Raw genomic sequence first — 15,367 nt, forward strand, 5'->3', positions numbered from 1 at the left:
TTATGCTAATATATGACCTGTGATAACTATTTAACTTCTGAATTATAATTCTAGGAGAAATAAGGCAAGTAGACTTGCCATGAGTTTGTCAATTAAGATGTTACTCCTTTCAATATTGATTTCTTATGGAAGCTCTCTGATTTGCTTTCTTGGGGCTCTCCCTCTGAAGTTATGCATTTTCAAACTGCCCCTTTGTTTGGCACTCTGGAGGGTTTTTTTTAACCTCAGCATTGTATTGGCATAATAAGGTTTGGGATAAGAGAGAGAGATGGCATTGTTTTATAAAGTGGGAGAAAGAAAGTGGGAAAGGAGAGCCAACTTAGATCAATGTTAGGAAAGATTACATATGAAAATTGAGTCTCTGGACACTTATTCTCTTAAAACTTTTCCTGCTCAGGTACATACAGGAATAGAGTACTCTAGCTTGAAAACTACTGATTTAAACTATGATATCTACCTAAATAACAAAGAACCATTGAAGTGAATATTTTTGCATGTGTCTGTTATACTTGAGAGACTTGATGTACATGTAGTATGTTGTTCCTGGCTGTTCTTCCCACTTTCTTTTTCTAACCCAGGCATATTCCTGTTTAAGGCAGCATTCCAAATGCTGTGATAATAAAGGAGCTAAGAGAGCTGCCCTCATTCACTTGTTTTGAGGAAGGCTAGCATAGTTGTTCCATCCAGGAACAACTGGATGGTAGGAATGAATGTGTATGATTTCCCTCCTGTAAGCAGGCATGTAGGCAGTGGGAAAAGGGTTAACTTCTATACTGGCCCAGGTCTGCCTTCTCAACAGAGAAGACATGTGGAATCCAACTGTCACCAAAGCCACTTTGGGCAGGGGGAACAGGCACAAGGTCTCTGGAGCAAAGCCTGAAAATAGCTGGCAGGAGAACAGGGTGTAATTATAGCTCAAACTGCGAAGTATGTGTCTCACAACCTGAACTGCACATCCAAGGACTTCTTCCAGTCTCTTCCATGGCATAGAGTCCAGAACTGAGCCCACTGTAGGGGCTCAAGAAACTCTTCTTGATATGTTTCCAAATCCCATTCCATTAAGTTTTAAATATTTTTCCTCTGTGTCTGTTTCCCGCTGCCTGTTTAGCATCTGTCTTCTTCATTTGTATCCTCTATTATCCCCTCTTTCCTTCCATGTTTTCTCACTCTGATCAGCCTAGATCTGGCTGATCATGTGAGCAGAGTTTATTTGTTCATATTTTTATCCATTCATTTCACAATTATGTATTAAGTGCCCACTGCGTGTCAAACTTTGTTTGCTAGGCACTGAGGAGGAAACAGATAAAACGATGTCCTGCCTGCCTTTAAGGAACTCACAATCCAGTGAGGGAAACAGGTGTATACATATGACTATAATGTTAAAAATAAAACAAATAAGTAGCAAGTCTTTAGGCAAATAGAAAGAGACAGTATGAATGAATGAACAGTGTGAATGAATAGTGCTAAGTGCTAATAATGCTAATAGTGCTAAGGTTCAATCTTTCAGGAAAGGAAGATTTGTATAGATGTCTGCTTTTTTTCCCAAATCTGTGTGCTTTTTGCAGTTCTAATCAAAACCACAGTAAGTTCAAAAATTTCTCAGATATAATTCATAGCATATAGTTTACCCATTTAAAGTACAATTCAGTGACTTTTGGCATATTCAAAGAGTTGTGTAACCATCATCGCAATCAATTTTAGAACATTTTCACCACTGCAAAAAGAAACCCCATACTCATTAACAACCACTCTTCATTTTCTTCCAACTTTCCTTGCCTCAGCCCTAGGCAACCACTAATCTACTTTTTGTCTCTATGGCTTTCGCTCTTCTGCACATTTCACATGAATAGAATCATACAGTATGTGGTCTTTTGTGTCTAGCTTCTTTCACTTAGCATAATCTTGTCAAGGTTCATCCATGTTGTAGCATGTATCAGTACTTCATTACTTTTTATGCAGAATAATACTCCATTGTATGGACATACCATATTTTATTTATCCATTCTTTAGTTGATGTATATTTGGATTGTTTTCACTTTTTGATATCTTGAATAATGCTGCTACGAACTTTGTGAACAAGGTTTTGTATGGATGTATGTTTTCAATTCTCTTGGGTGATCATAGCTGTACTAAAATCCACATTTGGTGGACTTTAACCCCACAGTTCTCAGGACTCCTACACTTTGATTTTCTTCTTTATGCTAATTCTGGTTTTGGAAACAACATTGCCCTTTTGGAGGCCATGTCATTTAGCAGGAGAATGCCCTGAACTAGAGACATAGACTCTAGAGCTAGCCACGGGTGACTGTTAATATTTAAAATAGATTAAATTAAATTAAAATTCAGTTCCTCCACCACATTTCAAGTGTTCAATAGCTATATGTGGCTTGTGGCTACCATATTGGATAGCTCTGCTTTAGAATAATGCTGCTACTAATGTGCTAAGTAACCTCGAGGCCATCGCTTCCCATCTGTGCAATAGGTTTCTCATCTGTAAATAAGGGTGGTGAACATCAAAAGCGCTATCCTCCTCTGGCATTCTAAGTGATTTAGGATTCAGTCTTTGGTATTTGCCTCCTCCCACCTCCTCCTCCAGCCTTTTTCCCTGTTCATCCAGGAGTACCCAGAGGGAACATTAAGCTGCTAATTGGTCAAGTTATGTTGCTCCCACTCCCTGCTCCCTTGGTGAAAGGGAAAGTGACTTGAGGGTATACTTATATCTAAGTGCTTCACATTTGTGCAGTGCTTTATGGATCATAGCACACATTATTTCTTAATTTTACAGAATCAAAGAATCTCAAAGTTCAAAGGGCCTTAAAGGTCATCTCAAACTTCACTGAACATGAATCACATGGTTGCTTATAAAATGAAAATTCCAAGGACCCCACTCCCTCAAGAATGATCAAGTAGATGTCAGGGTCTCCCTGGTCCAACCTGCACACTCCTATGCTTCTGGACAGCTCTGACATTTAGAAAGGCTTTCCTTATATTGAACTCTCCCAATTGACATAGCTCTTCCATTTATAATTACAAAATGCTAGTCTGCTTCTTTCCCATAATTATCCTTCAGGTTCATTCATTCATTCAGCAAGTATTTATTGAGCATCTGCTATATACAGGGTTCCTTGCAAGGTACGGGGGATTCAGCAGTGAACAAGACTAACATGGTCTCTGCCTTCAGGAAGCTTACAGTCTAGTAGGGGAGACAGATAATTAGCAAAAAAAAAAAAGTAAATAAGTAAATAAAATAATTACAGCTTGAGAAAAATGCTACGAAAAAAATACACAGTTTTGTGATGAAGAATAACAGGAAGGACTAATGCTACTTGGGGTGGTCATGGAAAAGCCTCACTAGGAAGTGACAGTTAAACTGAGATCTGAAACATGAGATAGAGAAAACCATTCAAAGAGTTCAAGGAAGATAGGAAAAGAACATGGCATGTTCTGTCGGTCAGAAGGCTAATGTGTTTGGAGTCTATTAAGCAGAATGGGACAATGACATAAGATGAGCTGGAGAAGATACAAGGCATAGTAAAGTTTGGATTTTCTTCTACATGCAATGGAAGCCACTAAAGGGTTTTAAGCAGGAGGTGCTGTAGTCTGGTTTGTGTTTATAATAGGTCATTTTGGTTTATGTATGGATTGGAAGGGGGCAAGAGTGAAGTGGAAGACCAGTTTGGGGCCATTGTGGTCATCCAGGCAAGAGATGAAGGTGGCTTCTGCTAGGGTGGAGGCAACAGAGATACAGATATTTGAGACTTACTATCATGCCTCTCAGTATCTTCTCACCTCCAGGCTAAACAGATCAGTCCAGTCTTCCTCTTATAACAGGTTTGACTACTCTCATCAGGATGTTTCTCCTCTGGAAGACCTAACCCACTAGGTTAGATCCTGCCATCTGATGCTTCTGTGAAGAACCCAGTTTTCCCCACCTATTTTTTTCCTCAGCTCTTTCCTCCTATCTTGTGCCTTACTTTTCTGCTAGTCTAGGGAACTAAAATCTCCAATCTAATGACTATCCTTCTCATATTAAGAGGAGAGCTCTAGTCTTCCCTGTCATTAATCAATTATAAGTTTTTCAATGATTTGACCACGAACCTTAAGTACTTACTGTGCCTACTGCGCACAGAGGAGACAGAAACGAAGACATGATCCCTGCCCTCCAAGAACCCAGGGTATAAGGGGAAAGATAAGGCCCCAATAAATGCAATACAAGGTAAACCAATAGATCACAAGGAAAGTGAGATAAAGGGACTTGGAAGGAAGAAAGAACTTTCAGCTTTGAGGTAGGTGGGGGAAAAGAGAAACTAGGGAAGACTTCGTGGAAGATGTTACCTTGGAGCACCTGGGGCTGCGGGGTGGACAAGAAGTGCCCTTTTATATGGAGTGGTCAAGGATGGCCTCACTGAGAAGCCAACATTTGAGCAATAACTCAAAAATAGGGAATAAGTCATGTGGCTACCTGGGGGAAGAATGCTCAAGTAGAGGGCAAAAGTTCTGAGGCAAAGTGTGCTTGGTGTTCTTGCCAAACAGTGTGGAGGCTGTGTGGCTGGAACAGAGAGAGAGGGAGAGGAAGAGAGAATGGGAGTACTTGAGGACAAAGAGGTAATGAGGGAATAGACCATGTAGGAACTAGCAGGCCAGTGTGAGGACTTGCATTTTGAGCAGAGGAATGACATGATCTGACTAATGGTGATTTTGGACTATGATAGTAGAAGTAGATGTGAAGGGAAGTAGTCTAATTCTACATATATTTTGAATCAGTAGTGGACTACAGTAAAATTTGGAGAGTATAAGGGTAAGGTAGTTGCAGAAGTTTTCCTGGAAGAAAAATATGAGAAGATTATATACTTTGAGTTGTTCCATACCATATGGCCTCCAGGTGAGAGGGAAGTAGTTGGGTCTACAGCAAGTGTTCCCAATCTGTAGCCCATCAGCTAAATCTCTCATTAATAGTTTTGTTTGACTACAGTGTTTAAAACTTTTAAAAATTAATTGTCATAAAATAGATAACTAACGAGGACCTGCTGTATAGCACAGGGAACTCTACTCAGTGCTCTATGGTGACCTAAATGGGAAGGAAATCGAAAAAAGAGGGGATATATGTATATGTATAACTGATTCACTTTGCTGTACTGAAGAAACTAACACAACATTGTAAAGCAACTATACTCCAATAAAAATTAATTAAAAAAAAATTAATTGTCAACACTTAAAAATTTAAAAACAGGTTTCAGGCCTCTTTGAAAAACTGAAAAAATTGGCAACATTGAGACCTTATTCCCAGAGGGCAAAGTTAATAGACACTAAGTTTAAGTACTAGATGCCTCTTCTTGCCAGAGCATGTATTCTCCAGTTTTCCAGTCCCTGCCTCTCCCTATTGGCCCCCCAAAACTAAGTGTCATTGCACATATGCTGCTATTTTCTTTTTTGGATATATTAAAAGGTTTTATTTACTTATGATTCAAATTTTAAAATTATGAAACATTCCAAACATATAATTTTCTACACTTGACACATATTGATATTTCACCTAGGCTTTTTTTAATTGAAGTATAATTTACTTACAATATTATATTGGTTTCAGGTGTATAACATAGTGATTCGATAGTTTTATACATTACAAAAATGATCACCACAATAAGTCTAGCTACCATCTGTCACCATACAAAGTTATTGTATTATTGACTATATTCCCTATGCTGTACATTACATCCCCAAGACTTTTTTATTTTATAACTGAAAGTTTGTACCTCTTAAGCTCCTTTGCCTGTTTCACCCATCCTTCCCCCCTGCCCAGCACCCCCCAGCAGCCTTTAGTTTTTTCTCCGTATCTATGAATCTGTTTCTGTTTCATTATGTTTGTTTATTTTGTTTTTAGAGTCCACATATAAGTGAAATCATATGGTATTTGTCTTTCTCTGTTTGACTTACTTCATTTAGCATAATACCCTCTAGGTCCATCCATGTTATCACAAATGGCGAAATTTCGTTCTTTTTTTTTTCCAAATATTTCTCCCATTCTGTGGGTTGTCTTTTCACTTTCTTTTTTTTTAATTAATTAAATTAATTTATCTATTTATTTTTGGCTGCATTGGGTCTTCGTTGCTGCACGCAGGCTTTCTCTAGCTGCGGCGAGCGGGGGCTACTCTTCGATGCGGTGCGCAGGCTTCTCATCGCAGTGGCTTCTCGTTGTGGAGCACGGGCTCTAGGTGTGCGGGCTTCAGTAGTTGTGGCACATGGGCTCAGTAGTTGTGGCTCACGGGCTCTAGAACGCAGGCTCAGTAGTTGTGGCGCACAGGCTTAGTTGCTCCGTGGCATGTGGGATCTTCCTGGACCAGGGCTCAAACCCATGTTCCCTGCATTGGCAGGTGGATTCTTAACCATTGCCCCACCAGGGAAGCCCCTGAACCCTATTGATTTTTTGTTTTTTCAAGAAATTTTAGATATTAATTCTATCTTTTTTTTTAATTAATTTATTTATTTAGACTAGGGTCTTCGTTTGGGGTCTTCGTTTCTGTGCGAGGGCTTTCTCTAGTTGCGGCAAGTGGGGGCCACTCTTCATCACGGTGCACAGGCCTTTCACTATCGCAGCCTCTCTTGTTGCGGAGCACAGGCTCCAGACGCGCAGGCTCAGTAGTTGTGGCTCACGGGACTAGTTGCTCTGCGGCATGTGGGATCTTCCCAGACCAGGACTCGAACCCATGTCCCTTGCATTGGCCGGCAGACTCTCAACCACTGCACCACCAGGGAAGCCCCCCCTATTGATTTTTGAGTTTGCAGCTCCTAGTGTAGAAAAAAGAGGCCTGGACCCTGAGTCCTGGTCCCTGATCTGCCACAAACTATTGTACAATGTGACCTTGAGCACAGCAAATGGACTCTTTGGATTTCTTTGGAGTTAGGAGACTAAATTGGATGTTCTTTTATTTTTTTAACATCTTTATTGGAGTATCATTGCTTTACAATGTTGTGTTAGTTTCTGCTGTATAACAAAGTGAATCAGCTATATGTATACATATATCCCCATATCCCCTCCCTCTTGCGTCTCCCTCCCACCCTTCCTATTCCACGCCTCTAGGTGGTCACAAAGCAAAAATCTGTTAACATCCTAGAGGGCTGAGACTAGTACTTTGTCTCCTCCCCTCTCCCAACCAGCCAGGGGCCCTAGCTGGGTGTGTATGTCAGAGAAAGAAGACACTGGAAGGAGTAAGGTGCCTATATCAATAATGTATAACTTAAGCCCAGGGCCAGGGAGAGGGATGTACACTCTGTGTGTGTAACTGGAAGTGGGCTCAAGTAAGCTGTTCTTGTATAGGTTTGTGCTTATATATTCCTGGGCACCTTCTATGTACCAGGCTCTATTCTAAGTGCTAGGGATGTAGCAATGAACAAAACAGACAAGGTTTTTGTTTTCATGGAGTTTATATTCCAGTGAAAGATGCAGATAATATACAAGTGAATAAAATACATGAGATAATTTCAAGTAATAGAAAGTTCCATGAAGAAAATGAAACAGAATAATGTGATAGAGAGTTTCTGGTGGGGCAAGCTGTACACATACGTGGGTATATAAATGTGTGGTACATACATACACTTGCCAAGGTCCATATGCTTATGCTATTTGTGCCTATGTGTGCAAATGAGCAGCTTGTATTTCTACAGTGTTTTTTTTCTTTTTTTCTTTTTTTTTTTGCGGTATGCGCGCCTCTCACTGTTGTGGCCTCTCCCGTTGCGGAGCACAGGCTCTGGACGTGCAGGCTCAGCGGCCATGGCTCACGGGCCCAGCCGCTCCGCGGCATGTGGGATCTTCCCGGACCAGGGCGCGAACCTGTGTCCCCTGCATCGGCAGGCAGACTCTCAACCACTGCGCCACCAGGGAAGCCCTACAGTGTTTTTATATTAGTATATATGATTTTATGTATGTGAATGCATACAGGTCAGCTGGTTTGCATGGGTGTGTTGTATATGTTGGCATTTAGCTGTAACTAGAGATGTTCTGGTGTGCCACTCGTCAGTGAGCCAGTTTTGGAAATGGCTTTTTCGCATCTGGCCTTCAGGGCCATTTGCCAGCTTCCTCTCTCCCCGTTCCTTCCCACTTTAGATAGCTCTCTGTGCTTGTCTCCTCTCAGCCCTAGGAGGGCTAAGCCAAGGAGAGGATAGTAACTAACTCATCTAGCCAGGAACTGGAAAGAAGCTGATAATCTTCTGTGAAATCTCCAAAGGCCTAGCTTCCCTGCTAGTCGCTGTCCTTCACAGCATGAGGAGAAAGAGTCCTGACTTGAAATCAGAAGACCTGAGGATCTATTCTTGGCTCTGCCACCTATTATTGTGTGACCTGGACCAAGTTACTACATCTCTCTGAGTTTCAGTTACCTCCTTCATAAGTACCCTGGGTAGTAAGGAAGAGGGGAAAAAATGACCTTTATGGGGGGGCTACGTGGTGCTGGAGCCTGAAGGAGGTGGGAAGGCATTCTGAGCAGGGGCAATGGCATGATTAAGAGTGTGGACGTGGGACTTTGTGTATAAGGGAAGCCAGGCGGAACCTACTTAGAATAAAATTCAGACTTCTTACCATGCCTACAAGGCCCTATGTGATCGGGCTGCTGCCTACCTCTGATTCTTACCCCACTTCTTGCTCACTATGCTCCAGCCATACTGGCTTCCTTTCTGTTCTTTGAATAGGCCAAGCTCTTTACCACCTCAGTGCCTTTCCAAATTTTGATGTTCTCTTTGCCCAGGATCCTCTTCCCAAGACCTTACATAGTTGCCTACTTTTCATTACTTGGGTCTTAGCTCAAATATCATCTCTCCAGAGAGAGGCCTTTGGGGGCTTCCCTGGTGGCGCAGTGGTTGAGAGTCCGCCTGCTGATGCAGGGGACACGGGTTTGTGCCCCTGTCTGGGAAGATCCCACATGCCGCGGAGCGGCTGGGCCCATGAGCCATGGCCGCTGAGCCTGCGCATCCGGAGCCTGTGCTCCGCAACAGGAGAGGCCACGACAGTGAGAGGCCCACGTAAGGCCAAAAAAAAAGAGAGAGGCCTTCCCTCACCATCTTACTTAAAGTAGCTATCCTCTAATATTTATGAATATTTGAAATGTACATATCCTTTGACTCAACGATTTCAGTTCTACTAATTCATCCTACAGGTATATTTTCAAGTGAGTAAATGACATATTAAAAAAGATATTCACTGAAATATTTATTTGTTAAATATAAATTATGGCATACATAAACAGTGGAACATTATGCAGATGACAAAGAAAATGAAATAGCACTGTAAGTCTTAATGGAAAATAATGTCAAGATATATTGTTAAATTTCAAAATAAAGTGAGATGATCAAGCTCTATACTTAAGATTTGTGCAGTTTATTGGATGTGTATTATATTTAATAAAAAACAAGATACAGAGTAGTGTGTATTGTATGCCATCATTTGTATAGAAAAAAAGAGAATACATAAACATAAATGCATGTATATATGCTTGTCTAATAGGCCTGTCCTATCGTTGAAGCAGCTTTTTCCCACATCCCCATTCCATGCTTGGTTGGGGACTGTGAAGTACTTATTTCTCTTCTGAACAGGATTAAAATTCAGTTTTTTAAATTCATTTTTAAAATTTCCATCTTCAACGATATCCCAAGGACCTTATGAAAGATGCTAACGGTGTAGCCTTCTTCCAAAGAGATTTCTTGGTTACTCCTCACTAGTTCAGTTGCCCTATACCCTTCATCTTACTAGGAGTGGCCCTGTCTGCATACTGACTATTTCTGGAAAGTTAACACAACATAGTAGTTACAATGGTTGCCAGGAGGCAGGGTGATTGGAGGTTAGGGGTGGGAGGGACACTTCTCATTACATATCTTTTTATGCAGTACGATTTGTATGTATTACTTATTTGAAAATCATAAAATTGAAAAATAATACTGAGGGGAATATTCTTATAGTTAAATCTTTGCATACAGTCTGAAAGTTCCTTAAGATGTCTTTTTGAAAATTATTTCTCAGTCATTATTATGTCATTCTTTATATTCTTCATAATGCTTATCATAATCTGAAATTATCTTGGTTATATTTTTTACTTGTGTATTTCCTGCACTATCATTGGAATATAAGCTCCATGTTGTCAGGGATCTTGCTTATCTTGTTCATCAGTGCCTTATTTCTATACATATATATAGCACATAGGAGTTGAATAAGCAAATGAATAAATGAAAGAATGACTGAAAGAAACCAGGCTGAAGCCTAGACAGGAGTAGGAGGCAAGGCTGAGGAGGTAGAAATCAGCTGATAGAGGGTAGTGAGTCTTAACTTTAAATGTGCATCAGAATTACCTACTGATTCTTTTTTTTTAAAATTCTTTTTCGAGTATAGTTGATTTACAATGTTGTGTTAGTTTCAGGTGTACAGCAAAGTGAATCTGTTATACATATACACATATCCACTCTTTTTTAGATTCTTTTCCCATGTAGGCCATTACAGAGTACTGAGTAGAGTTCCCTGTGCTATACAGTAGGTCCTTATTAGTTATCTATTTTATATATAACCTACTGATTATTTATACCAGCTTGTAGTAAAGAAGCAGATTCTTGGACGTTGTGATTGTGATTCTAAGTTTGGGCTCAGGAATCTACATTTTAACAAGTTCCCTAGGTGACTTGGGTACAAGTGATCTGGAGACCCCACTTGAGTAACACCAGTGCAGTGTTGACATCACTTTCAGGAAGAATCACATCCATGATATAAATTCTCCTTAATACATGCCTAGGATGGAAGAGAGAAAACCATCATCCCATTTTATCAAATTAAATGAGGTTCAGAGATGGCAGTGCATTTTCCTGTGACACACAGCTTGTGAATAAAGTACACCTTGTAAAGTCAATGTATCTGACCAGTCAGCTCAAGGTGTGGTGGCAGATGGCTCACCCTCATGGGACATTCCCAGGCCTTGGTGTTACTGAATGGATTTTATGACTGTTCCTATTTTTTTGTTTGGGGAAGAGGTCATACTCCCTAATGACTGGCTCTTTCTGATGTATCTCAGGGAGGGCAATGAGCCAGAGGAGACCACCCAGATCACATACCGTGAGCTTCTGGTCCAAGTGTGTCATTTCAGCAATGTTCTCCGAAAACAGGGTGAGTGTGGGGATATGGGGAAAGGACTGGAAAGCCCAGCCTTGGGGTATCTGAGGACTTGGGGGAAGTAGACAAGGAATAGAAGGAATCTGGTAACGGAGGAACCGAAAAGGTCAGCTGCTGGGGCGGGGGTGTGACAGTGGGTAACTGGATGAGAGGGAACACGTAGCAGCAGGTGGGGTCCACCATGGTCCATGGTCTGTGTCCTTTACCTGCAGGCATTTGCAAGGGCGACCGAGTGGCCATCTACATGCCCATGATACCGGAGCTCGTGGTGGCCATGCTGGCGTGTGCCCGCCTTGGGGCTCTGCACTCCATTGTGGTAGGAATTTGGGCTGGAAAAAGGGGCCTGGTGGGGGATAGGGCTCAGGAGAAGTAGGTTGGGCCTGGATGATGGAGGGTCTTAAGAACCAGACTAAGGAGTTTAGAATGTCATAGCTTCCTTATCAGTTATCCAGTTTCTTCTATGACCTTGGCTTAGAGACCCTGAAGGTTTTATAAGTGACTCCTTTCCTTGTTCACTCGATCCCTGGGTCGCCCTCTCCTTCAGTCTTTCTTCCCTTCCCTAGTTTGCGGGCTTCTCTTCAGAGTCTCTTTGTGAACGGATCCTGGATTCCAGCTGCAGCCTTCTCATCACTACAGGTGACTACTTCTCTCACCCCTTCTCCAAAACCCCCCACACCCAAAGTCTTGGTCTTCAGTCAGCTAGTTGGTATTTGGGACTGCTCGGCATAAAGGGTAGGGGCAGCCTACCCTTCGTCTCCTGGTTCCACCTCAGCCTACCCTCTGTCAGCTCAAATCAGCTGGAAGAGCCAGAGACAAGAGGCCTACCCAGGAGGACTGTGGACATTGTGCTCACTAGGGATAAAGGGCTAGGAGTGTGGTGCCTTCCTAAGGCTTGGAATGTCTGTTGCTCCCCAAAGATGCCTTCTACAGGGGGGAAAAGCTTGTGAACCTGAAGGAGCTGGCTGACGAGGCCCTGGAGAAGTGTCGGGAGAAGTAAGTGTGTTTGGTCTGCTGGCTACTGCTTTGAGTTGACTAGGCATTTCCCCAGTGCCAGGTCCCTTTTGTCCCTCCTACCCTAGATGGACATGGGTGGGTCTTGCCAAATTCTCTTTGGAGCCAACCAGCCCACCACTTCAGGCTTTTCTTTCCTCCAGGGGTTTCCCAGTGAGATGCTGCATTGTGGTCAAGCACCTGGGGCGGGCAGAACTGGGCACAGGTGACTCTCCCAGCCAGTCCCCCCCGATTAAGAGGCCATGCCCGGATGTGCAGGTGAGTCTGGTACTTCTATGCCCTCCTCTGGGCTCAAAGTGGCTCCCTCTTCCTGCCCAGGAAGTTCCCGATGTCCTTCTGTGTTTCCTCATCATAATGCTGAGGATCTGGGAGCAATCCTAGGAATGGCTCCTCTGGCAGGGCTGACTGGGAGCTGGGGGACTTTGATCTTGGATGTAGGTAGGGAGCCCCTTGTACCTTGGGAACTTAGCATGAGAGATTGTGAGGAAGACTCCTGTGCTCGTTGGGGTATTCTAATAGGCACAAGGGATGTTCAGGGCTTGGGCTTGGGTTAGAAATGGGCTGACTTGGGTGACTATCTGTAGTCATCTTGATTGCTGGGCTGTGGTTTGGGGTGGGCTACCTGTGTGGTCCCACCATGGAAGGACCGGGATCTGCCCCTCAAGATATGGCCCTCATTAGCTTTGGATACACGCTTCTGATGGAAAAGCCCAATGGTGGCCTCCAGGTCTAAGGGGCATGAAGGATGAAAGCTCCAGGGTCCAGAAGGACAGAGGGTTCCTGAGACTCTGTGACTTGAGGGGCTCCGAGTGGTCTTAGGGCTAGAGAGACTTCAGTCTAGTCTAGGAAGATTGGAGACCCCTGTCCGCATTAGGGGTTCTGAGTGTACAGGGGCTGTGTAGAGGATCAGGAAAATGGAGGCTGGGAGGACCAGTGAGAGAGGGGCCTGAGGGAAAAGAGGCAGCCAGAGGTTTGGGGCACAGTGACCCTTCCCTCCCACTCCCCTATCCTCAGACTCTGCTCACTACCCTTTCCATGGGCTCTTAACAGGGTAAGCTGAAAGAGAAACCCAAGCGCATCTGGCCCCAGGTATCCACCTCTGCACTGCCTTGGGCACTGCTTCCCTACATGCTTGTTTGTGTGTCCATCTGCTCTTTGCCTGTTTGCCCCATTGAGGTGGCTGCCAAACCTAACCCCCTTCTCTCTGCTTCTAGGTCCTTTGCTATCTAAGTCACTCTGAAGGGTCATGAAACCAAATGCTTGTTGCTACCTCTCTGAGTTGGCGTAGAGCATGGATCTCAGAGAGGTAGCAACAGACATTCCATTTCACTCCTCCTGCTTAGGACCACTGTGGGAGAGAGGACCAAGTAAACTTGTCAGAAAGTTTTTACTGTGCACTTAGTTGAGGCAGAACCAGGAGAGACAGGAGGAGGAACAGGTAGAGGAGGTACAGACCTTGACCTTGGGAATTCACCATCAAGTTGGGCAGTTAGATGTGTATTACAAATGAAAACCTAAGTTTTACATAGGGCAGCAGAGAAGCTTCCTAAATATATTTATAAACTACTTTGGGATTTATAAACTCTGATATAATTAAATGCTAAATTGAACAAAAGTTACATTGTAGGTGGTTCTAAGAAGGGAGATCTCTAAGTGGGAACTCAAAGCCAATTAGTATAGGGGAGAGACTGGGCTTGGAGTCCAGAGACCAAGTTTTAGCTGTATGACCTTGAATAAGTCACCTCTTCTCTCTGGGCTTCAATTCCCTTATCAGTAATGGAGAGATGAGAGTATATGCTTTAAAGGAACCCACCTCCCTTACTAAAACAAAACATAAGAGCCACTATTCCTCTGAGCTTTACCATCCTCCTAGGGTGTCTTACTCTAAATCTGCTATGATCTACCTCTTAGGCTAATGGTAAATATAATCCCCCTTTTCTCTATTCTCATTAGCATGATGGAGACAGATCTGATTCCCAGGAGACAATGCTTTCATCTTAAAATTCAGGCAGGGACCTAAGACTTTTCTCTTGAAAAAGGAAACAAACTTAGTGGTTAGAGTATAGGCTCTGGAGCCAGACTACTTGGGTTCAAATCTTGGCTCTGTCACCTGCTATTGTGGGAACTTGGGCAAGTTACTTAGGCTCCCTTGCTTCAGTGTCCCCGCCTCTAAAATAAGGATAAAACTGTAGCTACCTGATAGGGTTTTGTCAATGTAGGTAAGATGTTTGGCACATAGTAACTACTCCATAAATGTTAGCTTTTATCATTTCTAATATAGCAGACAGGCTGGCATTTCTTTTTTTTTTTTTTTTTTTTTTTGCGGTACGCGGGCCTCTCACTGTTGTGGCCTCTCCCATGGCGGAGCCCAGGCTCCGGACGCGCAGGCTCAGCGGCCATGGCTCACGGGCCCAGCCGCTCCGCGGCATGTGGGATCTTCCCGGACCGGGGCACGAACCCGTGTCCCCTGCATTGGCAGGCGGACTCTCAACCACTGCGCCACCAGGGAAGCCCAGGCTGGCATTTCTAAAAGGGAATCTAGAAAAGAAATAGACTCTTATAATTCTTAATACCAGAGACCCTCAGGTCACAGGCTCCTGGATTTTTGTTTCTTGAAGGTGAAAATAGCCAGTTACCAAAAAACCAAAGACCATAAAAATTGGCTTACAAAGTCCAGGTCTGAGGACTGCAGTCAAAGCTGCAGAAATCTTGGCAGAGCTCCAAACCCCTTCATCCTTAAGCAATCTTCAAGGGAGAGCCTGGTACAGTTGGCAGGTACCTTCCTCAACCATGTTACCTATGAGCTTCCTCATATTTTTCTCTCACACCTGGCGGCTGCCCTCTCTAAGGTTATTCTGGTCCAATAACAAAGGCCAACTCCTCGATTCTTATTTCAGAAAATTCAAACCTTTTCCTGATTCAAAGCACTGGGCCCTCATAAGTATACACCTAATTCACAACCAACATATGTGCCACTAATTGAGCTCACCCTGCTTCCTGGTGCTGGTTATCAGCTCCACACCTGGAGTACCCACCCCACCCCTTCTTACCCACACCCACAAAAGAAACAGTTTTACAAGATTTCAAGAGTCCCCTCACTGCCACAGTGTAACTGCGCTTTGCCCTTACTTGTACCTAGTGCCTTTTCTATGACAACTCACACCAGCACTGTAGACCAGCGCCATTTGCCCAAGCATTCTTTTTTTTTTTCTTTTT

At 43.2% G+C, this 15,367-nt stretch overlaps 1 protein-coding gene across 3 annotated transcripts in view; it reads left to right on the forward strand.

Annotated features, from left to right (window-relative positions):
• ACSS2 (acyl-CoA synthetase short chain family member 2) overlaps window positions 1-15,367 on the forward strand; it is a 47,694-nt gene that overhangs the window by 22,315 nt on the left and 10,012 nt on the right. For 2 of the 3 annotated variants that reach the window (XM_082670329.1, XM_082670327.1), the window contains exons 3-8: window positions 11,043-11,134; window positions 11,353-11,456; window positions 11,704-11,776; window positions 12,058-12,133; window positions 12,295-12,409; window positions 13,202-13,240. In XM_082670329.1, the coding sequence (XP_082526455.1) occupies window positions 11,043-11,134; window positions 11,353-11,456; window positions 11,704-11,776; window positions 12,058-12,133; window positions 12,295-12,409; window positions 13,202-13,240 (499 nt within the window). The remainder of the gene's footprint in view (window positions 1-11,042; window positions 11,135-11,352; window positions 11,457-11,703; window positions 11,777-12,057; window positions 12,134-12,294; window positions 12,410-13,201; window positions 13,241-15,367) is intronic. The other variant, XM_082670328.1, reaches the window with a different exon arrangement.

The sequence above is a fragment of the Grampus griseus genome (genome assembly GCF_964374135.1).
Source record: "Grampus griseus genome assembly, chromosome: 14".
Taxonomy (NCBI): Eukaryota; Metazoa; Chordata; class Mammalia; order Artiodactyla; family Delphinidae; genus Grampus; species Grampus griseus.